This window comes from Ictidomys tridecemlineatus, chromosome 1 (assembly GCF_052094955.1).
Source record: "Ictidomys tridecemlineatus isolate mIctTri1 chromosome 1, mIctTri1.hap1, whole genome shotgun sequence".
Taxonomy (NCBI): domain Eukaryota; kingdom Metazoa; phylum Chordata; class Mammalia; order Rodentia; family Sciuridae; genus Ictidomys; species Ictidomys tridecemlineatus.
In genome coordinates this window covers 179,406,680-179,433,574 of record NC_135477.1, presented here as the reverse complement: position 1 = coordinate 179,433,574, position 26,895 = coordinate 179,406,680, and the positions used below count along the sequence as shown (strand labels likewise).

At 36.0% G+C, this 26,895-nt stretch overlaps 1 protein-coding gene across 10 annotated transcripts; it reads right to left on the bottom strand.

The window, feature by feature from the left end:
- Nucleotides 1-26,033, bottom strand: Spdl1 (spindle apparatus coiled-coil protein 1). 10 transcript variants are annotated; one of them, XM_078052285.1, is made up of 12 exons: nucleotides 25,470-25,631; nucleotides 21,053-21,228; nucleotides 17,764-17,940; nucleotides 15,825-16,019; nucleotides 15,093-15,242; nucleotides 14,901-14,999; nucleotides 14,704-14,814; nucleotides 13,263-13,403; nucleotides 10,956-11,059; nucleotides 10,243-10,430; nucleotides 2,856-3,177; nucleotides 1-703 (listed from the first exon to the last, which is right to left on the bottom strand). In XM_078052285.1, the coding sequence occupies exons 2-12, from the start codon at nucleotides 21,206-21,208 to the stop codon at nucleotides 556-558; spliced, it is 1,791 nt and encodes a 596-aa protein (XP_077908411.1). In that variant the 5' UTR covers nucleotides 21,209-21,228; nucleotides 25,470-25,631; the 3' UTR covers nucleotides 1-555. The 10 variants fall into 10 exon arrangements, with proteins under 10 accessions (XP_077908411.1, XP_077908412.1, XP_077908414.1 ...); XM_078052286.1 differs by having other exon boundaries at nucleotides 13,263-13,379; XM_078052287.1 differs by having other exon boundaries at nucleotides 643-726.
- Nucleotides 26,034-26,895: the final 862 nt, after the last annotated feature.

Below are 26,895 nucleotides of genomic sequence, written 5' to 3'. Positions count from 1 at the left end.
GAAATTGTTGCAATTTTATTTCATATTTTAAAATTATTTGTCTCATATACTTCAGTCATAAAGTGAACATAAATAAAGATACATATAGGTGCTTTAAACACTGACAAAATCTATAACAATATATATTTTCAAATCAAATTTCCTATTTTTACAATACAACGAAAAACTAAGTTCATAAAAAGATTACATACGAAAATATAATAGTATTAGTTCATTTTCTGAATATATGGCTCTGAAGGTAGGTTAAAATATTCACTTCACTTGAAAAAAATCCAGACACTACACTGCATGTAGATTTAAATTAAGTATAGTCTTCCTTCCGTTAACAGTTTATTCAGTGTGAATCACAGAAGATCCATGAAGGGTCATCACTTAAGAAACTCTCCTTAGGATCACAATCAAAATTGAAAGCCTGGTTGAGAAGCATGGAAATGCAGGCTCTTGATACAATGAGGAGACGTGAGTATTTGGAACTCTGGTACCACTCTGGCTCTTAACTAAACTCCTCAGTAACCTCAGGGCAAGTAGTACCTCCCTCTGATCAGAGAGAAGTCCTTACTGCTGAGGACACTGGGTCTCTGGAGTGGATTTGGAGGACACGTATACAATAGGGTGTGATTTCTTACAAGGTTCTTTTTCCAATTTGCTTGCAGGTTCTTTCCTTTCATTAACGTCTGTTTGAAGCATTGACTCAGCGGCTAACCTACAGGCATTAAAGCATCCACTCTGAATTCAAATGTAGTTAAGGAAAAAAATAGAGAAACAAACCCATAATATATTGAGCCTCTAAGGAGGAATGGTGCTATTTTTTTTTAATAAGAAAAAAATGAGTCGACTCCAGTACCATTAAAATACTAAATGACTCTTGAAAGGAATTATTCTTATCAATAGATTTGATTTTTAAATGTCTAGTAAATATGTTAAGGTTGATAAAAAAGGCCTGTTAAGGCCTAGATTAAAGAATTAAATCTGATGAGATATCTATCATGATAAGTACAAATAACACAAAAATTGAAATGCTGGAGCAGTATTTTAAAGATAACATGGCACACAAAAGGCCCATGCACAAGATGAAAACACCATGGGATCCTGGCTGCACAGATGTCTGTCTCAGACAATGAAAACACACTCAAACTGAGTTTCAACTAGGAGAATAGTTAAAGAAAAATATAAACAGTGGGGAGATAATAAAATAGGCCTGCGAACACTTTAAAGAAGCGCATCAATTAAATTTATAAAGCATGCAACAGTGAAGTTTCAAATAAAAGCCACTTGTTATAAACTCATCTTCAGATTGTGTATCTAAGTTAAGCATGCAAGACACAAGGTTGGAAATGTCTGCAGTGAGCAGATGGACTCACACACACGCAAAAAAAAAAAAAAATAAAGTGTTTTGTGGTATTTTATTTGTTTTTGTTTAACTAGCAAGGCAAATAGTTTCCAATATGCAATTTGAGTCAAACAATTTAATTAGATTCATTGAAGCAATATTTTTTTCAAGCACAAAAGGAAGAAGAAATGAAGGCAACATAGCTGGCAAGATATGCACTGATCAGTTCTGGAAATCCACCTCTGGAAGACCATACAGGCCACACACACACCCACACCGTGAGCCACGCAAACCCGCACTGGCCATATGCACACTCCCACAGTGAGCAACACACACACATGCACGGCCTGTAGAACTCGCCTCAGAACAGTTAGCACTATGGGTACTGTCAGGTAGCATCCATTTGTCATTTCCTCAAGAATATCAAGCTCTTATTTTATGTGACTTACAACATTATACAAAAACTCAAGGAAGGAAATAATTAATTAGTTTTCCTTACAATAACAACAGCAGCTTGAGTTTTATCATTGTTGAGTACATTTAGTAGCACTGAATATTTAAAGAAAAATCAGATAAAACATACAAGGAAGTTCTTTTACATACGATGGACTGTTTTACTTTTTCGATCAAATGCACACAGAAAATGCCTGACTCTGTTCCCTTCTTTCTAAGAACAAAGTAGCCCTAGTAGCACCTTAAAAACCTCACTTCATTGGAGACAACCCAAGCTGGCTACTTTCACAGAAACAAGTTTGAATTTTACATGTCTAAAAGTATTTATTTTTAATATACCTGCCACTGCATTACACAACCTTCATCTTGATTTCCCCTCCATTTCCCTCACTCACTTCTTTTTATCCTACCCAGATCCTGCTGTGCATGCCCAGAATTCCAGCTGCAGCCAGTTACATCCTCTTCCCTCTGTTCACTTGCTCTTACCTTCTCACTTCTATTCCTTTTAAAGGACAAGGCCCTTCAACTGGTCCTTCAGATACACATATCTGACACTTTCTCTTTTAAGTCACAAATTCAATTATGCAGAAATTGAAGGCTTTGATGTTTTAGAAAAAATGGAAACAAATTACCTTGGATATTTAAAAATGTCAAAATAATTAAAAGTAATGTCTGAAGGACTGGTATAAACATCATCAAAAGCCATAGAAAACTTCACCTACATTTTCTTAACTAAGCTGTCTTCAGACTACTGGAAAACCTTTGAGAAGGTAAGTTGATTGTTCCTTCATGGCTACTCCTTTACCAGGAGAAAAGTAATAGCACATTTATTCAAACCAACAAGAGAGATGTGTGGCTTTCTAATGACTCCCTTCTTCAGGAGTCCTTTCCCCTTGCAATCATTTTTGTCTTTCTCAAAGTTTTAGAGAAGTTGAAGGCAGGCAGATGAAACTGGGGGATTAGACTGCATGCAATATTGAGAAGACAGATAAAGAGACAAAGAGCATAGCTCATGCAGCGAGAAGGGAGAGAAAGGGAGGGCTGCTGGCTGACTTGAAAAGAGGACACTGACCTGAGAGAGCCGGGCGTGTTCTCACTTCTTTCACTTAAGGCTTGAGCAAGCTTCACACATTTCTTCTCCTTCTTTGGCTGCTGCACATCCACGGGCAGATTTTTGTGAGGAGAGAGAGGGGCAGTGGGAGTGTTTGCAAATACTGACTTTTCTAACTGCAAGTCACCTTCTGAAGGGTTAGGACAGGACTGTGTCTCCTTGTGAGGTGGGAATCTAGAAGTTCCTTCCCCGGCAGCACCGCTGGCACATTCGTCTTCAGCAGGGGTCACATCCAGAGGTAGCACCTCCCGCCTCTTTTTGAGTATAGGAACTTCGATTTTCTCTGAGAATGAAAACCATTAGAAAAATCCAGTCAATAAACAAAAGACAGACCAAGGGAGAGCGGTTATACATAAAGTCTTTTCCTTTTTTCTATTCTTTCAAAATCCACTCATCACCTCACTGAAATCTATTTCTTTTTCTTTCTTTTTCATAGACTGCATTAATAAAAGCTTTTATAGATTATTTTGAGCATAAATTTTTCCTTGGGAACTCAATACAGGAATTCTAGGAATGAATAAAATGTTCTCTTGTGGTATTTTGATAAAAAATTCTAAGGGGAGATGGTTCCTAAGGGTGACCTTGGTGCCATGGAGATAAAGATGCAGTGGCAAACAGTCAGGGAGTTTAGGATCAAGTCTGGCACTTAGCAGCTGGATGACCTTAGGAAAGTATTTAATCATCCTACATTTTAAGGTTTCTAAATCTGCAAAATGCGGATTAAAAATACTTACTTTGCTTTGTCTGTTACAAGGATTAAATGAAAAGAACAGGTCAAACTCTAAATATTGGATATCCCTTGCTACTCCTCTGAAACCCAGATCATCTGGATTTACTAACCATCCTCCTGTCCCTTTGCTGTGTTCAGTTCAGCACACTACCCCTGAAATTCCTAATGGGTAATTTTTACTCACAAGAGCTTACTAGGATCAGGGAAGAGAAAAAGGACAAAAGAAAGAGAAGTCTTTTAAAACAATATAAAAAACTTCTCATTGTTTACATTTTCTCCACTATTGACCACAATAAACAGAGTTCAGCCTGTCAACAGAGTGGGGGCAGAAACCTGTTGATCCTTAACCTAAAACATGTTGACAATACCTTTTGGGGAGGGGAGGGAGTTAGGACCATCACATTCATGGACTTCTTTACATTTGCCCTTTTATTTTAAAATTTATACATAGTAAAGTTCATTTTTTGTAGTATACAAGAGGCAGAGGGTGTATTGGGCTATTTTTTCTCGGTGATGTGACTTGCTCTAATAACTGTCCAAACATTTTTCCTTAAAGGCTAGAACTGTAAGAGAAGAGGTCGGGTAGAAATCTCCAGTGATAAATCCCCTACAGAACGACCAAGCTAAATAACTATATGCCACAAAAATACATTCACAAGAACTAAGAAAACTAGAAAAGGTAAGTTAGACTGTGAAGCCCACAAGGGGAAAGGTTCCCTGTTACTGCAACACTTTGTCCCCAAGCTTTCATGGTACCACCTGGAGAAAGCCCCCAGAACTCAGTGTATACACTGAAAAAAGTAAGCAAGAAAAATAGATATTTGACTTCCTCACCACCAGAGTCCCTCTGTGGGAGTCTCACTGCATGGGCTCACAGCAAGCACTGAGAATACTCCATGGGATGCTCCTGAGACCAGCTAGAAGGAAGGAGAAGTAGGGCTCGAACTAGCACACAGAACTTGGCACTGGCCCTCCATCCCTGCCAGAGGAGACATGCTAGCAGACAGAATGTTTAGAAATGTTTACTGCTGGAGGCGGGGTTCATAGATCCTCTGGACTCAAGAGCCTGACTGGCTCTCCCACATGCCTTGAGTGTACTCCATGAATCTCCCATGGGTCCATCCAGGTTGGAAACTGCACCAGCAGCAGAATTGTCAAAAAACCTGCATCTAACCTGAGCTCAGGGTGCCCTCTAATGCTGAAATGGAATACCATAGGCAGTCTGCTAAAAATGTCTAAACAAGCCTACTGGAGTAGAATAGTCACAAACAAGTCCAGACTGGGGAAAAAAAAAAAAAAAGGAAGAGATACCTAATTCATCAATGCAGAGACAAAGATATATGTTACAAGGACTAAGAAGAGCCAAGGAAAGATGTCCTTATCAAATGGACAAAACATATTGCCAAAGATAAACCCAAAAGACATTCATATGCATGATTTGGCAGACAAAGAATTTAAAATATCTGGTTTAAAAAAAACTCAAGAAACTTCAAGAAAACAGAGGACCAATTAAGAAAAATTTATAAGGAGACATTTAACAGATTGAAATAATTTTTAAAAATCAAATTCTGGAGCTGATAAATAAATGAAATAAAAAAGCCACTGGTGGGCATTAATAGCAGAACTGATCAAGAAGAGGAAAGAATTGGTGAGCTTGATAACAGGCTATTTGAAAACAGAGGAGAAAAAAGAATGAGAAGGAATGAAGAAAATTCATGAGATCTCTGGGACACCATTAAAACAGCAAATCTATGTCATTGGTGTCCAAGAGGATCTAGAGAATGACAAAAGGTTAGAATTAAGTTTATCCAAAAATATAACAGAAAACTTTCCAAATCTAAGATACAAACACCCAATTACAGGATAATCAAAGGTTGCCAATCAGATTCAACCCAAATAACTCTCAAAGGTCAAAGACAAAGAGGACTATGAAAGCAGCAAGAGGAAAGAAAGAAGAAAGTGACACAGAAGGGAATTCTAATATGACTGGTGGACTTCTCAGCAAAAACCCAAAGGACATAAGGGAATGAGATGATATCCAAACTGCTGAAGGAAAAACATCTGCCAACCAAGAATAATGTACCCACCAAAGCTTCTTCAGAAGTAAAGGGAAGACAGACCTTCCCAGACAAAACCTGAATGCACTCATGGCAACAGACTATCTTACAAGAAAGGCTGAAGGGAGTTCTTCAAATGCAAAGAGAGAAAAAAAAAAAAAAAGATGAGAATGTCTAATATGAAAACATCTGAAGGTATAAAAACCCACAGGTAAAAGTGAGCATTCAGATACATCCAAAATAACACGGGAACTAGGGGATGTAAACCATTTATATCCTTAGTAAGAAGCCTAAAGGACAAAACTAATACAAATACAGTAATCTGCTAAGGGATATGTAATATAAAAAAATGTAAATTTTAACATCAAAAACTCAAAATATGGGAGAGAAATGGAGTTGAAGAGTAGAAGGCTTTTTTTCTTTTTTGCTTTTGAAATTAAAAGCTCAAAATAACCTGTTGTAATTATAAGATGTTCTGTGAAAGCCTCATGGTAATCACAGAGCAAAAACCTTAAATAGATACACTGAAAATAAAAACCATGGGATCAAAACATGCTGATAGGAAAAAAAAAATCACTTAACAAAAGGAAGACAGGAAGATAAGAACAAAGATGTACAAAACAACCAGAAAACAAGTAATTACATGACAGTACCCAAATCTGACTCTGCTGCCTACAAGACACTCACTTGTAAGGAATAGATAGTGAACAAATGGAAAAAGATATTCCATTCAAATGGAAACCAAAAGAGAGTAGGAGTGGTTATACTTAAATAAAATATGCTTCAAGTCAAAAACTAAGGAGACAAGGCCATTACAGAACCAAAAAAAAAAAAAAAAAAGAGTATACAACAATTGTAAATATGTCTAAATACATAAAGCAAGCATTATTAAATGTAGATCGATAGGCAGCAATTTTTTTGTGGTGATAAGGTACTTTAACAGCCCACTTCTAGCAATGGAAGAGCATCTAGCCAGAAAACCAGCAGAGAAACATCAGATTTAAACTGTACTCTAGACCAAATGGAGCTAACAGAAGTTATAGACCTTTCCATGCACCAGCTGCAGCACATTCCTCTCAACTGCACATGAAATGTTCTCAAGGGTATCATGTCAGGCCACAAAAGAGAACATCAGAAACTGTACAAAGATGTAAAAATTAAACATACTTAGAAGCAACCAATAAGTCAATGAGGAAATTAAAAGATAAATTTAAATATTTCTTTTCACAAGTAAAAATGAAAATATACCAAATATGCCAAAACTTTATGCTTTCAGCAAAAGCAATTCTAAGAAGGAAGTTTATAGCAATAAACTCCTACTTCAAAAAAAGAAGGAACAGAACAGCTTAGTGGTGGAGTGCTTGCCTAGCATGTAAGATACACTGGGTTCAATCCTCAGCCCTGCATATAAACAAAATAAAGGTTCAAAAACAATTTAAAATTTTTTTTAAAAAAGAAGGAAGATCTCAATGTCTCATCTCAATAAACTAAAAAAAAAATAAGAAAAAAAAATAAGACCAAAATTAGTAGAAGGAAGAAATGGTAAGGATCAGAGCACAAATAACCAAAATAGAGGAAAAAAGAAAATAAAAGATAAATGAATAATTGGTTTTTGAAAAGATAAACAAAATGAATAAATCTTTAGCCAGACAAAAAAAAAAACACTCAAATAAATTTTAAAAAATCAGAGGTGAAAAAGGAAACATAAACTGACCTCACAGAAACAAAGAATTTTAAGAACTAGTAAATACAAACAAATTGGAAAACCTGAAAAAAAAAAATTTCTGGAGAGCAGAAGGCAACAACATATCAAAATAATTAAATACCACGATCAAATGGAATTCACCCTAGGATCAAAGAATGGCTTAAAACACAAATCAACAAGCTGATATATCACATTTCAGACAAAAGGGCAAACACCATAGGACCATTTCAATAGAAAAAAAATTGATAAAACTTAACATCCTTTTTTGATAAAAACTCTAAATAAATTAGGCATAGAAGGAACACATCTCAGTATATTAAAGGCCATAGATGATAAACCCACAGACATCATACTCAACAGGGTCAAAATCAAAGTGTTTCCTTTAGGATCTGGAACAAGACAAGGATGCCACCAGCATTCACTGTTATGACTCAACACAGAACTTGAAGTCCTAGCCAGAGAAATTAGATAAAAGGAAGAAATAATAGGCAGCCGAATTGTAAAGGAAACCGTCCCTGTTTTCAGATAATACAATCTTTTACAGAAAATTCTGAATACTCTACTTAAAAACTATTAGAACTAATAAATACAGTAAGGATATAAGATACTAAAGCCAATATATAAAAGTCAGTAGTGTTTCCATTCAAAAATAGCAAATTATCTGAAAAAGAAATAAGGAAAGTAATCCTATTTATAAAAGCTATGGTTTTAAAAAAAATGTGAAATAAAATACCTAGGAAAAAATTTAATCAAGGAGATGAATGAGCTCTACAGTGAAAACCATAAAACACTGGTGAAAATTGAAAAGACAGAAAAACATGGCAAGATATCTCATATTCATGAACTAGAAGAATTAATATTGTTAAAATATTCATTCTACCCAAAGCAATCTACAAATTCAATGCAATCCTCATCAAAATTCCATAATTTTCTTTACAGAAAAAGAAAAAAATAATCCTAACCTGTCTTAAACAATAAAATTTCAAATAGTCAAAGAGCAGAAAGAACAAAACTGGAACAATCCTAGTACCTGACTTCAAAATATACTACAGTGCTAAACTGACCAAAATAGCATGGTACGGGCACAAAAACAGTGAAGAGAGCAATGGAGCTCAGAACACATACTGGGGAAAGGACAGTCCTTTAATAAATGGTGCTGAGAAAACTGGATCTCCACATGTAGAACCATGAATATTCATTATTTCTTCATTGAGAACATTCTCAACTTCTACAAAATCAACCTTTTTTAAATTTCACAGATGAATAGGATCGTGTAGTGTTTGTCTTTTTGTGCCAGACTTCTCTCTTATCATATACAAAAATCAACTAAAAACTATAAAATTACTTGAAGAAAACATAGGGAAATGCTACATGACCTCGGTCTGGGCAAATGTTTTTTAGACAATCCCTCAAAAGCAGGAGAAACAAAAGCAAAAATAAGCAAACCGGATAATATCAAACTAAAAAATTTCTATAGCAAGGAAAACAATCAAAAAAGTGAAGAAAAACTACAGAATAGAAGAAACTGCTTGCAAATTATACAGCTGACAAAGCATTACTATGTAGTATCTATAAGGAACTAAAAGAACTCAATAGCAAAAACCCTTCATATAATCTGATTTTAAATATGGGCAAAAGACCTGAACAGACATTTTTCTAAAGAATACAGAGGTTTACGAAAAAATTCTCAACACCACTAAATCACTAAACATCAGGAAAAATGCAAATTAAAACCACAATGAGAAACTATTTCACCCAAGTTAGAATAACTATTATCCAAAAGAAAAAAAAGAAACTCTGGTGAGGATATGGAGAAAGGAGAACTCTCATATATTGTGAGTGGGTCTATAAATTAGTAGTCATTATGGAAAATAGTATGGAAGTTTCTCAAAAATTAAAAATAGAATTAACATGTGACCCAGCAATCCCAATACTAGGTGTTTGTGTGTGTGTGTGTGTTTTTCCAGATATCTGAACTCCCATAAATGGAGAAAGAAAATGTGATATGTATAAGTAATGGAATACTATGCATTCATAAAAAAGGTATGAAATCCTGTCATTTGTGACAACTTGAATGACCTAAGGATCTTGTGTTAAATGAAATAAGTCAGGCACAAAAAGGGAAACACTACACGTTCCTATTCATCTGTGGAATCCAAACCAGGTTGATTTTGTAGAAGTTGAGTGTTCTCAATGAAGAATGAATATTTAAGGTGATCACATGCTAATTACCTTCATTTAATCATTACACAATGTATATATAAATAGAAACATAATAAATGTCCAATTATTATATGTCAATAAAAAATATAGAATTCCCAATATTTAGTTGGAACATGGCCCCTGAGAATCAAGATTGAATTTTCTCAATCTTGCCTTGCTGTGACAGCAAGGCCACATAAATCAACTCTGCTCAATGGGACACTGGCAAACAAACACAAAAGGAGTCTGAATCCTGCAATGCCTCCTAGACTTTCATCGGCGGAAGAATAATCACAAGCACTTAAACCTAAACTGTGTTTAGATCTTCTATAAATAATCTGAATTAGCATAACTTCCAACATTAGCTGCTTATTTAATTTTTCGGTATGACAATATGCTACGATTTTAAGTGGATAAGCCTCAAGTGTCAGTGTGATGAAGCCTAGACATCCAAAAAAGCCACATATCACATTCATGCATACCTAGTTCCCTTTGAATTTTTCAGCTGTAAATTTCCCTTATTAACTACAGATTGATAACCACAAAATTGGTTTGTAATGAGATTTGCTAAAAGCTATAGTTTGAAAAAATGTTGATACACTTTCTCAGTGCTACTTAGGACTTAAAAGACAAAAACATAGGAAACTTGCATACCTTCAGGTTCATACTTCAGCTTTAATTCATCTAGCTTAGCTCTCAGTTTCATATTTTCACTTTCTGCAAGCTGAAGGCATCTTTCATTTGCAAAAAGTTTTCGCTCGATATCCAGGGCCCGCTGGCTCTCAAACAATGCTTTCCTCCGCTGTATGGACAATTCACTTTTGCTGCTTTCATTTTCTTTGCTACAGTAACAGAAAAGAAGAACCAAGGAATGTTAATATATAATTTTGTGAATAACTTAGTGGGATGAATCTTTAATTTTATATTTGAACACTTGGTTAAAAATATATTTCTTTGGGATTTCTAGTAACAAAGAAACAACAAATAATTAAAGTTTAACAATAGCATCCCCCGCTGCCAAAATTCATGCATTATTCCAAGGTGATTCATGCATAAATTCCCTTTAAGTTATGAGATACTTATTCTTGAGAAATTTGGATTATAAGAATATTTTCTACATGAAAGTCCTTTTTACTTACCAATCTAAAAAGCTAAACACAAATTATTTACTGAAAGTATTCTTCAGTAATTAGTAATTATTAAATCTTGCATAAAACTCATGTATTACACAAAGACATGTTATTGACTTTCTTTTCTGTGGAAATTTCTTTTGGCAATTTGAACTTAAAAATTTGTTATTATTTGAATACCATCTATTAAAATAAATAAAAAGTCTTTATCTTCCATCTGCCAACCCAGTCACCTACTTTAAGTTCTCAAGCTTTAGCTGAAGTAAATCTGTATAATAGGTGTTATCTTCCAGAGCACCAGAGTTGCCTGAAGGTTTTAAATCCATACTTTCATATAAATTCTAAAGAAAGCAAAAATTCTTATTACTTACATAACAAATTAGGTTACTGTATGCTTATTAACAGTGGCAGCAGCCACATGTTAATCTCTCATCCTTTGACAAATACTCTTCAAAGATCCACCCACTTACCTGAGTGCAGTAGGCACAAGAACCACCAGTCCTTTCTCAGGTAAGAAAAGTGGCTCAAGGTACTACCGGCAAGTAAATCAAGAGCTAGATTCTGAATCCAGATCTAACTCGCACTCATATCTCTGAGTCCCAACTATACCTGTCTTAGGATTTCACTCTCCTGGCTTTTAGAATGAGAGAAGCAAATGCTTTTGGGGTTGAATTCTGGTATGACAAAGCTATACAATGGAAAAATACGAAAAAAGAGAGGAGATTCTTGAGGTTATTTTTGGTATCCACGCTTTAAATATTCTGATTCACTCTTTGAATATTTTCTTTACTGGAAAAAAAAAAAGCAGATGTTTAAAAACTTGCAAAGAATTTCAGAGATTGCACTTTTTAAAATCCTCCTAATTTAAGGTCACAATTTTCAAAGTATAGCACAAAGCCCCAGGGATAGACTACATATACCTGCCAAGTGACACACTGCAAATTTAGCTAAAATTATAATACTTTTAATAGTTTTTAGAAGAAACAGAGATAAAGTCATATAAACAAATTTTTCTTCAAAAATGTCAAAATAAAGAAAGAGAAACTGTTCCAGATTAAGGAAGACTGAAGAGACTTCATGGTAAAACATGCAACCTTGGATTAGGCCCCAGAATTGAAAACACTAGATTTTTTTTTTTTCTTTTAAAATTTGCTTAGGGTGTGTTTTCATCAGCTTTTTTTTTTTTTTTGTCTCGGTGACCAAAAGATCTAACAAGAACAATGTAAAGAGAAGTTTACTTGGGGTTCATGGTTTCAGGTCTCAATCAACAGATGGCCAACTCTATTGCTCTGGGCCCAAGGTGAGGTAGAATATCATAGTGAAAGGGTGTGGGGGAGGAAAGTAGCTTAGAAAATGGTAATCAGGAAGCAGAGAGAGAGAGCTCTCTGCTCACCAGGGACAAAATTCCAGTCACTCCTCCAGTAACTTAACTCCTCTAGTCACACTCTACCTGCCTAAAGTTACTACTCAGTTAATCCATTTAAGTGGATCAATCCACAGATCAGGTTAAAGCTCTCATAATCCAAACATTTCTCCTCTAAAAATTCTTGCACTAACACAATAGCTTTTGAAGGACATCTCATATCTAAACCATAACAGGGTATCAATGATAACTGGCAAAATGTAAAAAGTAGCTTGGTTAATAGCATGGTTCAATGCATATCAATGTTAATTTGTAATTTTGACCATTTGCTTATATCTCCAATAACATCATGGTGCTTAGGGGTAAAAGGACATCTAGTTTGGAACTCAGTCTCAAAGTTTAAGAAAAAACATATAAAAACAGAAAAAGTTATAAATCAAGCGTACAAATAAGAAATAGGGAGCTCTGAGTCAAAGGCATGTAGGAGTACTTTTACTTTCCTGGAAGGTTGCACTAATTGCAAAATAAAATAAATTTATTAGAATTTATTAAAGACATCCATAAATTCCAGTGGATATACAATGTTGAATTGACAAAGCTCTAAAATTAACGGAACAGATAGCACTAAAAAATAATTACTGATGATATTCAGGCAAGAAATCTCACTGACATAACACTGAGCAGAAGACAGAAACAAGGGTATATATATTACATTATTCAATTTATATGAAGTTCAACAGAATGTTCACATAATGTTGACACAAAGTTAGGAGGTGGGAGCACTTCATTTCAATGGGGCTTTTCTGGAGTGCTAGGAATATTTTATGTAATCTGATAGTAATTGTAAGAATATACATATACAGATATAAATGTGTGTGTGTGTCTGTATATAAACATATATATGTTAAAACTCACTGAGTTGTACACTAAAGATATAGGTACTTACAAACAATAACCAGATAATAACAACAAAAATAGAATAGATTGGTTTGTCTTTGCTTTAGTAAAAGAAGCATGGTCAATAATACTGAAAAGCAGAGACAAGAAAAAAATAATTTAAAGATTGGGTCAATATGTACTGAAACTGAAAGTCAATTATACGATGAGAAACCTATTTAAACTGAAAATTTAAGATATTCAAATAAAAATCCAGCCACATCTTTTCAAGATATTATACATACCTTAAATTTCTCCAGATTTCTAATTTCACCTAAAAGATGTTTTATTTCACCGTTCTTCTGCTCTAACATGGAAAACAACCGTTCCTGCTGCTCAAATTCAGTTTGAGATCCTTTCATCTGTAGCAATGTAGCAATCTGTAACTAGAATCCCCCCACCACAACAAAATTGAGATATTCTGATAAGCATACTTCTGGAACAATTTGTATTTTGTACTAATACTATTTAGAACTTGTTTTGAAAACTAATTAGGTATTTCTAGTCTAATAATTGGAAAATATACATCAATTAGTTTTGTTGTAGACATAACTTTGGAGTACTTCTACTTTTTAATGATATCTGAAGTCTTTAATATAGTTTTACCTAGTTTGTGATACAAAATTGAACAGCATGACTGTGGTCCAGAGGGTGTCATTTAACTGGTAAGTAAGCCTGGATAAATGTGGCCTGCTATTCACCACCTATACTAACTCCTGTTAAAGCGATTTCTCAAACTTCTCCATTAGCTTTACTTAAGTAGGGGAAATTGTTAAGCAGCTCAGTCACAAACATGATATTCACAATGATAAGAATGGGAAGTACCATATGAGTATTTTTCTACACTTTAAGCCCAAGACAGTTCTGAGAGGCAAGTTCTATCACCTCTACTTTGTAAATGAGGTATGCCTTTTAGATGCTCTCAGAATATATGTCCCAGGTAACACAACTAGCAAATGACAACTATGCTTCAATCCAGTCCATCTAATTCCAAGTTCAATCAGTGACCTTTCCCATTTCTCTGGTAAAACTGACATCTTGAAAAAAAAAAAAAAATCTAAACTTTCTTCCAAACACCACCTTAGGAACATCAGGCAGAACAGACCATACATTGGAATTCTAAGGACTGCTATAATCTTGGAATCTTTCTAATTGCCATAAGGTTTTCTGTTACTTCTTATTTGTGTGCAGTAACAACCAACAAAACCCTTAAAATTAAAGGGGTTAATCACATGCTTTGAGGAGCTGCAAGAAAAGAGAACCCTAAATAGTTCAAATTTCCATCTAAAATAAGCCTTCATGAGAAGTGAGAAATGGCAAAAGCTAGTCTCATTTGATGCGGTAACCCAGAAAGACTCAGAATAAGTGAGAAACAAACACTTTTAAATTCCTTTTCCCTATTCTATAAAGATTTAAACCTCCCTGGCAAGGTTAGTGAATGATCATTAAAATAAACAATTAGTAGTTGTTAAACACATTAATGTTTTTCCAAGATTAACTTTTTGAAAACATAAAAGTATCTTATGATCTACCTGGAATTTCTAATTTTTTAAAAAATCATTCAGTTCTAGAAAAAAATATAAAAGTATACCCCTTGAAGGAAAAGATGGATTCTGTGATATATTTATCTATATAATGCTAATATGAAGTAGTTTTAACAAACATTTAAGAGCGGTAATTCCACACCTTCATTCTTTGCATCTGTTCTCTATTAAATGCATTTTGCTTCTTTAGTGACTGATACTTGACTTTCATACCGATAAGCTGGCGTTCCATTGCCGCCCTTCGATCTTCTACCTGGAAAACATTGATATGTTTAATTGTTCTTGTACTAAATGAAATAATAGTTTACCCAATTCAATTATTAGAATACTTGTAAGTACCTCTGCAAACAAAGAGTTGCCCTTACTATTGGGATCCAAGGCTTGCTGGAGGGCCTGGCCCAATTGCACCTGCAGATCTTGATTTGCTACACGAGCTTTCTAAATTCAAAAGAAAATAATTTAGCTAGCAGAGATTAAATTAGCATGAAAACAATTTAAAAACTGGAAACAATACTACTGTAATCATAATACCTCTAAGGCATTATAGTATGAAACTGCTTCTTTCTCCCGCTCTTCTTTTTCTTCTTTAAGTCGGTCTACCTGGCGCATTAAGTTAGTACTAAGACGTTCTAGTTGTTCCTGTCTGTACTGTAGTTCATTCACTTCTTCCTTGAGAGCATTCTATTCAACAGAAATTGAAAGACAAAATTCTCTTGAAAATGCTTTCATTTAGCAGTTGCTCAGCTAACTTATCTGTAGTGGTTCACATTCAAATTAAAACTACAAAAACCTGTCAAAGTTGTCAGATACCTATTAAAATTTTAAAAATTACTTAACTTTTCAACAGGGAACCAAACAAAAGGCTCTAGAGACTGCTCTTTCTGACTGTGAATTCAGGGCTTTAATTTTTAATGACTCATAGTCTGAAATGAAAAATCTATGTTCACACAAATTTCAACTTCCACTGTACTAACATTTTATATTATGACACAAACTAGGATCAGAAAATGTCTATGTCCTTTCAGAGCTTTCATTAATCTAAAGGTACTGTCTGCCTTATTTAATCAGGTCACCTAATACTATTTTTTTAAATAAAGTAATTCACCTAAACTACATAAAACATTTTTTGGATAGTTAGATAAAAGTAGGTCAAAAAAACATTTCTTCCTCCACACTAGCTCATTAGAATTATTATAAAAACACATAAAATGTATGCAAAAGAAAAATTTAAAAATCTAAGAAAACACATGCCATAAAAATTACCTTCACACTTTCCATTTCAGTCAGCTCGATCTGAAGAGCCAGCATCTCTGAAGACATGCTTTCGTGGACTCGCTCAGACATCATCCGTATTTCCTCTGATTTATGAGACAGGAGTTCCTTCTGGTGGTCTACTTTGTGCTTTAGCTGCTTTTCACTAAGCCTAGCTTCATCTAACTCTCCTTTCAGTTTTTCTATCTAAAGTAAAAAAAAAAAAAAATCACAATTTTATAAATCAAAAGGTATTTTCTTTCTGTAAAATATCACCGAATGATCTAAACTTGTACAAGAAACTAGTAGAGCTTCCAAGGACACTCCAATAGTGACCCACCTTGTTTTATAAACAGTCCATTCTAGCCATCCAAGTGGTTTGGATGCATTAAAGCTACCAGAAGCACGGTGTAGCTGTGTAAACGATGCTGTGACCAGCCATGCAGAAGCAGACGCCTGATTGGAAGGCTACCACAACAGTCTAGGGGAGAGGGGATGGTGGGGACTAGAGCCACAGTAGCCTACATCAAGGTTCTGTTGGCCAAATCCCCACAATAGGCCGATAAATTCAACATGAGAAGAGAAAGGTACTGGGGGAAAAAAAAAAAGCCAAACTTTTGGCAAAAGTGATTTAAGAACATCAGTAAGACTGAAAATTTTGTATTGATATACTCTTTGCTCTACCACCTAAGCCATCTCTACAGTTGGTCCTTACTTCAGGCCCTGAAAAAATATCCCCTATACTGCTACATTTGTTTATGTAATGAAAGCTACATGAAAAAAAAAAAAAACCCACCAGGAGAAATGAAAATGCATCATTACCAGTCGTTACTGTCTAAAACCAGATTAGTTCCAGACAAGCTAGACTATTTGTCAGTAATGTGCAGGATGACTATGTATTTCACAAAAGCATTATTTGTTTGTTTTACTGTCTATTAGGAAAAAATAAACCAACTCAAATATGTGATTTCATTACTAAAAATAGAAAAACACTTAGAGCTAAATCAATAAAGAATTAAGGCAGCAGTATAGCTTGTACACAGACATGGAAAAAAATCTTAGAAGATGTTACATTTAAAAAAATCTAAAAATTGAAAGAGACTTCTGAGAAGACAATAAAAAGTCAAGCGAGTTTTGAAAGAAAGGGTTTGTAAAAGTCTGGATTCCACACGAAGAGGAGCCATGGTGAAGTTCTGGATTCTTAAGTAGCAATCTGAAGGCTGGATGGGTGGGGGTGCTAGAAAGGAATGGGCATTCATGAACAGCTGTTGTCTATTTCGTGTTTATGTATGAAGTGGAGCTAGTATGTAATGTGTCATCAGATTATGTAGACACTCAGTGACACAGAATTTGGTGTGAGGAAAACTTGCTTCAATTCACAACTGACAATTTCTAGCTCTCACCTTGTCCAATTTGCTTGATCTACCTAAACATTGGTTTTCTCATCAGTAATATGGAATTAACAATAGGATTTCCCTTAAAAATATATTTTGAGAACTGGATCATGTTTTTCCTCAAAAAATAAATTATAAGGTATCAATACTAATATATAGTAATTTATAAGGAACTACTGATTTGTTCTACAGAATTACAAAGCACACCACTAGCTGCAGTAAAGGCTAAGGGATGACTCTTTCTGAAAGGAGACTGCTTGACTATGACCAAGGATGCCTCAGTAGTTACTAAATAAATGGATCATAAAAAAATTGCTGTTATCAAAATTGGAAAATTATATGTAATTAGAAGGCTATATTGATACAATTCTCACTTTTATAAGTCATTTTATAAGTTTTTGTTTCTCAGTGTTTCTACTCTCAACATTAAAATGACAGAAAACTGATCTATGCTATTTTCACAGTGATACTTGAGAAAAATCTTTATCACCTTACATTAACAGATGGTTGCATCAACATGGGGTATTTTTGCTCTGAAAACATACATATATTCAAACCTTGTTTTTTAGTTCATTCACTTCTTGTCCATGGCTTCTGCTTAGCTGCTCTTCTAATTGTTCTAGCTGCATTTTTTGTTGTTGCTTAATAGCTTCACATTCACAGCTCAAACTTTCTAACATGCGACTCTTGAGCTCAACTTCTCTCTGAAGAGTATATTTTTCTTGTTCATAATTCTGAAAATAGATTCAATTACAATTCAATTACATAAAAAATCACTTAAAACTATTACATATAATCAGTTCTAACCTTCAACTGGCTTATTTCTGTTTCATACACTTGCTGCTTTCTGAGGTACAACCACATGTTAAATCTGGAATAACTTTGTAGCTCATCAGTTTTAGTGAATCCCTAAGGTATATTCTGAAAGTACAGTAATGTCAAAAACACTCAGGCTGAAGTTAGTACAGGCATCAACTCTAGAAAAGATGCAAGGTAACCACTTTCCAATCTGGGGCTCTGATGCCCTAGTAACCCGCAATGCAAAACGTAACTGGGGAGGCATTCTCTGGATTCCAAAATCTGAATAAAACTTTGTATGATGAGTACCATCAGGCTACGTTAAAATGTCCCTGATTTTGGCTACATTATCAACTGTCACAGCAGCATGTCTTATCTCATGCTGACCCAAAACTAGGCATTTGTTTGACGATTAGGAAAATAAACTACTTATTATTTCGTACAGTTTGATAGCACAACCTTCAAATCTGGAGTCCATCTGAGAGAGAACACGAAAAAGTAAAGGGACTTTTGGTAACAAAAGACCAGAAACAAGGTCTTAGGCATTCAACCTTCCATCTATTCCACACATACTTACTAAGAACCCAGCAAATATGCCAGGTAACAGAGAAACTCAGATAAATATAAAAAATGATGCCTGACTTCAAGGAGGATCAATGTCTAAAGGAACAATAAACACACAATTCAGCAATTACATTAAGTCACAGTAACTGGTAAGTGCTAGCTCAGAATACACTTCCTGAAAAAAGTAATGTCTATATTGGTTTTTAAAGTATTAGGACACATGCTTACATACTACGTTCTGATGCAGAGAACATCATAAAGTGAATAACTGTTTAACTAGTCAGATCATTCAGGTGTCTGAGCTCCACACACGATCAGATATCATTTGCATTTTATATGCAGGGGATGTTCCAAGACCCTGGGTGGATAGCTGAAACCACAAGTTGAACCAAACTCCATATATACATATGTACACACATATCTTGATGAGTTTTAATTTTAAATTAGGCAAGTTAGAGATTGGTAACATAACTAATAACAATTATAATAATATGCTGTAATAAAAGTATGTGAATATGATCTCTCTCAAAATATCTCATTGTACTATGCCTAGGTGAGGAGAGGAAGTGAGGTGGAGCAGGTGGGATAAAGTAGGATGGCATCAGATTTCCTCACACTATTCAGAATGGCATGCAATTTAAAATTTATTATTTACTTATGGCACTTTCTATGTAATATTTTTAGACTACAATTTTCCAGAGGTAATTCACACTAAGAAAAGTGAAACTAGAAATAAGGAGGGGGCCTACTGTATGGTAAAGTTCATGATAGAGATATGGTAATTGCTTCACTACCCCATAGAAGGCATTGACAGAGAAGTATTAGTTCAAACTCCTTCATGAAGCTTTAAAGTATAAGATAAAATGAAACTAGAAAAAAGACCTAAAACAAGTAACATTATTTCTCCAAAAGCACTTCCACTTTTGATAAGTTATTTCTCCAAATAATTATATATAACATGGTTTTATTTTCTACTATTAGATTTTTAATTCTTTGCTTTGCTTTATAATTAGGTATTGAGCTCGTGGTCAAGAACAGTACCATATGGAAAAACAAGAGCTGTCATTAGTAACTTTTACCTGCTATATTCATAATTTTCAATTTTAGTTTATACCACTGAGGATTTACTAAATTAAACTGATTTATTCATTTTTTCAATAAATATTTGTGTGCAAAGCACTAGAGAATATAGCAGTGAACAAGACAAAATTCTTAAGGACCTTGCAATCCTGGAGATAATTAGTACTGCAAAGAATTAAGAGTGAGTGATGCTACCAGGTGCAGTGGTGCACACCTGTAATCCTGGCGGCTCAGGAGGGAGGCAGGAGGATCACAAGTTCAAAGCCAGCCTCAGCAAAGGCAAGGTGCCAAGCAACTCAGTGAGACCCTGTCTCTAAATAAAATACAAAACAGGGTTAGGGATGTGGCTTAAGTGCCCCTGAGTGCAATCCCTGGTAATTATACACCCTGAACTCCCCCCACAAAAGAGTGAGTGATGCCGACTTTAGTTAGGGCTGGACTCTATGACATTTAACTGAAATCTGAAGATTGAGGATTCAATCTATGAAGAGTGGGTGAGGAACAACTAAGCAGGAGGAAAGAGCTCATATAAACCCATAAGGCAAGACTAGGACAGTCTAAACAAGGAAAAGCAGTTTCCTATGTTTGCAAAAGTCCAGCAGAAGTCAAATCACATAGGGATGTATAAACCCTCAGACTGTCTTTTGTAAATACAATTGAAAGCCTTATGCAGATTGAGAAAGGAAATGACATGATCTCTTGTGCTTTTCCATGAGAAAGAATGATTCTACATTGAGAAAGAATGATCTGAATGGCAATGATGGAGCAGGCAATCTAGTTAGAAGGCTGGGAGAAAGAAGACAGTGGCCTAGATAGATGTTTTATAAATCATGTCCCTAAGAATTTGTGGACTAAATGTGAGACTTCTAGATCTTTGGGTCAAGCAACTGAATGTCATTCAATTTACTAAATAAATAAACTAAAGACAGAGAATGTTTGAGTAGTAGACAGGGAATTAAATATTCTGTTTGTTTATATCAAGTTTGAGATACTCTTAAGTGGGCAATTGAATACATTAATTAAGAGTTCAAGGGAGGACTATTGCTCCTCCCTTGAACTCTTAATTAATTGTTAATTAAACAGTTTAGGTCGCTAAACTACTATGGGGGCATTTAAATGATATTCAAAGCTCCAAAATAAGTGAGGTCACCTATGAAGAGTGTGGACAAACAAAACTTAGTGATAAATATGGTAGGTAAATTGTGGTAGAAAGAGTAAACATAATTGAAACTCAGAAGACACTGCTTTGGAAAGAATATCAGGAATTCATTAACTTATTCACTTTTAATGAAAATGGCATAGATAGGAAATTAGATCTTCAGAAAATAAAATAATTACTGCTAGACAAAATAAACCTTCAATAGCTAAGCACACCCTCACAAATAGAGGAAACCACAGTCTTACCTCAGTCATGGTCATCATTTCATTACGACATTTATCTAATTGATTTTGCAATTCACTTTGGCTCTCCAATAGTTGTAAACCATACTGTGCAGCTTTTAGTCGCTCTTTTTCAACCTCTTTGAGCTTGCTTCGAAGATCTGCAATATCTGCCTCCATGTTCTTTTCCTGTTTTTAGACTATTATAAATAGAAGAAATACAATTTTTTGAGCTTAAACAAAAAAGCCCCTTACAATAAAACCAATAATAAAGGAACCATGTATCCCCAGTGCTACTATCATATAAAAACATAATATTGAGATTTTATTCCTGACTTGTAAGGAGTCAAATTTGCATTCTTGTTCTAAGAGCAAAAATTGTTCTGATAATTTTTTTACTTGAGTTGAGACCAAACCAAAAAGAACAGAAAAAAAAAAATACACTCAATTGTGCTCCTAAGAAACTCAACATTAGGAAACTATTCAATTGTTCAATTGTTATATGTTAAATGTCCATAATTACTAAGGTAGAATTAGTCTCATAATCGTGTTACTGTCAAAATAATCAAAGTAAAAAGAGAGCAATGACAGAAACCAAGAAACTTTATGGTATGCATGCATGACTGCTACTTAAGAGTATAAAAAGACAGTTTTAAATCAGACTCACAAGATAAAGTAAAGAATATCCTGTCTTATTTTTTATAGTAGTACTACTTTGCTGAATGTATTTGTTTCAGTGGAAACAGATTCACAGTATTTTTCTAATTACTCTTAACAGAGTATGTAAAATAGAAACTATGTTCAGAGCAATTTCCAGGCTAAGCCTTACAAGTTTATACATAGGATAACTGTACTTCAACTTAACCTCATTTATTGTCCCTTCCTCTTTGGCCCTAGTCCCTTTAAGCCAAACTGAAACTGGACTTTGCTTTCATAAAGCATCAGATGATTCCCTATGTCTTAATTTTATAGAATCATGCATTTAACAAACATTTACTGAATGCCCCATTAGCTAGGCTTCATTCTGGGCACTTCAGATCATTATGGCGTAAAACTGGCAAAGTTACTCATTCATTAAACTTACATTCCAAGAGGGGAAAATAATAAGTAACAGCATAATTAAATACATTAGAAAATAGAATTGGAAGAAAAAAAAAAGCTCAAAAGAGATAGGTGGTATAAATAGGAGGCAAAAGATGGGAAATAGGTATGCATCATTGTGTGGAAGAAATGTTCCAGGCAGATGGGAAACCCTACTATGGAAAAAGAGTCCAAGATATGAGCTAGAATTTAGGTCACAGATAATAAAGGAGCCGGCAGATCAGTCCATTATAAAGAGTTTGGCTTCTAGCGTGTGTAAAATGGGAAGTCACTTCAAAGTCTGAAGTAGACAATTTGGTAAAATTTAAGAGAATCATTTCACTGCTGTGTTGAATAGTTAGGATAAAAAAAAATTGGAAGCAGAGAGACCATCTGAGATAATGCCTCATGCTAGGTGGTGGCATAGTAGGTGAGAAATGCCCAGATTCTACCTATATTTTAAAGGTAAAGCCAACATGATTTTCTTATATATGGAATATAGCAAAATAAAAAATGCCTTTAAAAAGTAAAAATACCTTCAAGGCTCTGCCCTGAGCAACTAGCAGAATGGAGTTGCCCTCATTTGAGATATTGATGTAAAGTTTTTGGGGGGCAAGGGGGACCAGGATTTCAAGTTTTGCATGAAAGATGTCAAGCAGGCAGCTGAATGAATATAAATGTAGGAGAGGGGTATAGGCTAGAGATATAAATTTGGAAGTTATCAGCACAAGTCCTTCAGATTGAGTATCAACAGAGGATAAACATAACAAAGAGAAGAGGACGAAGGACTGAACCCTACTAGAAGGTGAGGAAAAAGATGTAAAGTATATTCAGGAGTTAACAGTGAGGTAAGGAGGAAATCAAGAGCATGTGCTGTCTTAGAAGCCAATAAACAAAGTGTAGTAAGGAGGTAGGAGAGCTCATACCAAACGCTGCTGCTAAGTCAAATTGGCCACTGGATTTTGAATTTATGGAGGTCACTGGTGACCCCAAGAGAATTTTGGTGGGAAGATGGGGTAAAAGCCCACTTGAAATGAGTATGATAGAGAATGGTAGATGAAAAAGTGACAGAAAATACAGTTTTGCTTCAAAAAGAAAATAGGATAGTAGCTGGAATGGAAGTAGAGACAAATTTACTTACTATTTTAAAGATACAAAACAATATGTGAGTATACCCTAGGATAAATTCATGACAGAAGATGACATAGGAGATACTGGAGAACTGCCAGAGTGATGTCCTTGACTAGAGGATGAGGTCTAATGTACTGAGAATGTAGCATGGATATCTTCTCTAAAATGAAAACAAAGCATACAATATAGATACTGATTAACTAGGGAGATATAGTAGGGAGTATATTGAAGTAAACCTAGTTGGTTTTTTGTTCATTTATGTTTTGGTAGCAGGGTATTGGGGATTGAACCCAGGGCCTGCCTGGCCCATGCTAGGCAAGTGCTATACCACTGAGCTACATCCCCAACCCTAGTGTGACCTTTTAAATGCCTCACTTATCACTGAATTAGAAAACAAAGTTCTTAACTGAGAATCAGTAGGTAGGAGATATAGGGTTTTATAATAGGGTAAAATAGATACCATAAACTAACCAGTGCAGACTACTTTAAAATGCAAGACCTTTTCAAAACCTATATACAGTGAAGCTAGCCAGCTAACTGTTGCTTTATTAACAATAACTTATATTTGTTGGGGATTTACCACCTGCTAAAAGAAGTGCTTCAAATACATCATCTCATTTAATGCTCTTCATGAGCCCATGTTAATTATTATCTCCATCTATCAAAATAAAAATGAGGTTAACCTCAAGGCCTCCCATTAAGGAATATACAAGGAAGCCAAAACATTAGTTCTCGTTCATTCAAAAAATTTGCTGGAATTTTATTACATGTCAGACAATGCGCTTAGTGTTGAGGATAAAATAATGATCCAAACACTAGAAAATATTTTGTCTCCTTGAATTTTATAGTACATTAGTAGAAAGGCATCAAATCAAATAACTAAACTATAATGTTACAAGTGTGATAAGTGCAAAAGGGAGAGCTGTAACTAAGGTGGTATCTAAGCCTATAACAAGAGGGAACAGTTCCCTGATTACGTGACTTTTCAGCTGAGCTCTAATGAGTGAAAAAAGAATTAATCTATCAACCTGCAAAGAGTTAACCTATCCTTTAGCCATGGACGAACTAAAACTAATATGTGCCATAAATTTTGCTTGGTACTCTATGTACATTTTCTTAGCAATGTTCTCAAAGATCTCATAGGGTAGAAGAACTTACATTTTAAACATGCAATCTTAATGTGGCACAGAAAGGTTAAGTAACTTGCTCAGGGTTATCAGTCACTCAGGAGCTAAATGAGATGGGAACCAGAGTCCATTTCCAAAGCCTGGTGCTCACATTTCTGTCTGGCCTCTCAAAACAGCATACAAGCCATGCGCAGTGGCTCACGCCTGTAATCCCAGTGACTTGGGAGGCTGAGTCAGGAGGATCCCAAGTTCAAAGCCAGCCTTAGCAACGGGGAGTCCCTAAGCAATTCAGTGAGATCCTATCTCTAAATAAAATACAAAACAGGACTGAGGATGTGGCTCAGTGGTTGAGGGCCCCAGAGTTCTATCTCCGGTACACCGCTCCAACCGCCCGTCCCCCCGCCCCAAAAAAAACAGCATACAAAAAACATTGGAACACAGGAAGCTCTAGAAGTCAAAGCTGCCTGGGCCCTTCCACCTCCATCCCTTACTGGTGGCACGAATTCGGACAAGTAACTTAACGCCTTGTTTCATCATCTTCAATACAAGGAGGGTAATGACCATCTTACAGGGTTATTGAGAACATTAAACATGATAATGGATGGAATACAAATAGGGCAGGGAGACACGCATGATTTGAAAGTTTCGAGCAACGTTTTAAAAAAGTAAACAAAGGACAAAATTCATCTTGACGTTTTACCTGACCCAATGCATCCAAAATATCATTTGAACTCGTAATCATAATAATTGCCAGAGATACAGCTCTTGTGGGATACTACCTTTAAAATCCAGTGTATAATTTACATTTAATTCGGGTTGCCACAGTGGCTAGGGGGCCATCGTACTGGACAATGCACCTCCAGGGGCCATCAGTCTGAGGCTCCCAGCAGCCGCCTGGCCTTCCATATTTATCCAGAGTTCCCCAGAGAAGCGAGAACGTCCAACCGAAGACTGGGGCCCGACTGGAAGCCAGCTTATAAGAATTTAGGGTTCCGGGATCGAAGGCGTTCCGGCCAAAGCCTCCGCCAAGACCCAGGCCCCAGGCTTCCTCATGCCCTGCTCCCCGCCGCCTACCGCTCCTCTCCACTCTCATCAGTCTTTACCTCTGTCGTCCTCACTCCTTCCCCCAGCTGCTGGCAAGAGCTGAGAGGTCTGGGCGTCCAGATCCGTGATGCTAACCTCAGCCTGCCAGAGAGTTGCCCTCCCATTCATTTACCTAGTAGTCCAGTAAGCGCCAGGGCTTTTTGAACACAGTTCCCGCGAGAACTCTCACTTCTCATGAAACGTTCCTCTAACAGCGCGAGAAAAGCCAAAGCCGAGGAGCGTTCGGCAGAAGCGCCCCGCCCCCTTCCCTCCGCCCCCCCCTTCCCTCCGCCCCCCCCCCGCAACGACTGCGCAGGTGCGAGTGGCGAGCTCTGGGCTGGCGCAGGCGCGGACCTGGCCTCTTGGCGTGTCAGTTTTACTTCAGGTGGTTTTCCAGGCTTTAGTCTAGGTGTCTGCTTAAAATTGCTATGTTTGTGGGGCTTGTGGTTTTAGACAGGGCCTTCTGGAGAGACAGTGTCGGTTGGAGGGGATGGGTGGGACTGACCTTGGGGGCCGTTGTCAGCGTTGTCCACCCACCAACGGACTGCGCGCGTGCCCTCGGAGGACCTTCCCGCAGAATCTCTTGTGGCTCTAGGACCCGGAGTCTGGGTGGCGACGTGGGTCCACGGTTACCATGTGGCTTTGTGCCCCACCTTGTAGCGCCTTGGCGCCAAGTTGCACACGATACCTGTCACCTTCAGAGGAAAGCCAAGCCCCAGGAAGAAAAAAATGGCTGTCTTAAGTGACAGAATCTCAGTATGAACTAATGCAGTCCGATTCCAGGCTCTTGAGAGCATGCGTGTTTAAATAATCTTATTTTGTTAACCTAGTGTCTATACGTTATTTTAAAATTTAAGCATTCATTCTTTCGTATAGTTAGTGAACACTGCTGAGTCCTAGTAACCGTCATGGAGTCATCTTTTCTTGCCTATTTTAGAACTTGGTTTTTGGCTCCCCTCCCTTCCATCATCAGCTTTTTTTTCATTTCTGTTGGACGGTCCCTCTCCACAGGAAAAAAAATGTTGTAATAACTGCCTTTGCAAAGTGATCATAGTAATAATAATAATAATAATAGATAAAATTTTGTAATAACTGCCATTGCAAAACAACAACAACAATTTCCCTGACTCCAATCAGGTACAACCCTATTTGTTTGCTTCTCTTTGTAACAAAACACCTGAAAAAAAAATGTTTACAGTTACTAACTTCATTTTCTTACATTTTATCCCTGCCTGCTCCAACTTCAGCTGGGTTCAATTCCAGCCAATATATTCCACCTCAAGATCACCAGTGATTTTTTTTTTTTTTTGTACTGGGAATTGGACTGCTTGCTTTGTATGTGCTAAGCATGTGCTCTACCACTGAGCTACACCTCAAATCCACTAGTGATTTGTATCTTGCAACATCAAATAGTCAATAATTAGATCTTCCTTCTGCTGAAATTTC

Bases quoted from the DNA above. Each gene is read 5' to 3' on its own strand.
- Spdl1 (XM_078052283.1), bottom strand. From the start codon at position 21,208: ATGGAGGCAGATATTGCAGATCTTCGAAGCAAGCTCAAAGAGGTTGAA. The intron at 16,020-17,763 runs GTTTGAATATAT...TTTTTACTTTAG, and splicing joins TGAATGAACTAAAAAACAAG to ATAGAAAAACTGAAAGGAGA. The intron at 13,404-14,703 runs GTGTGGAATTAC...GGGGGATTCTAG, and splicing joins AACAGATGCAAAGAATGAAG to TTACAGATTGCTACATTGCT.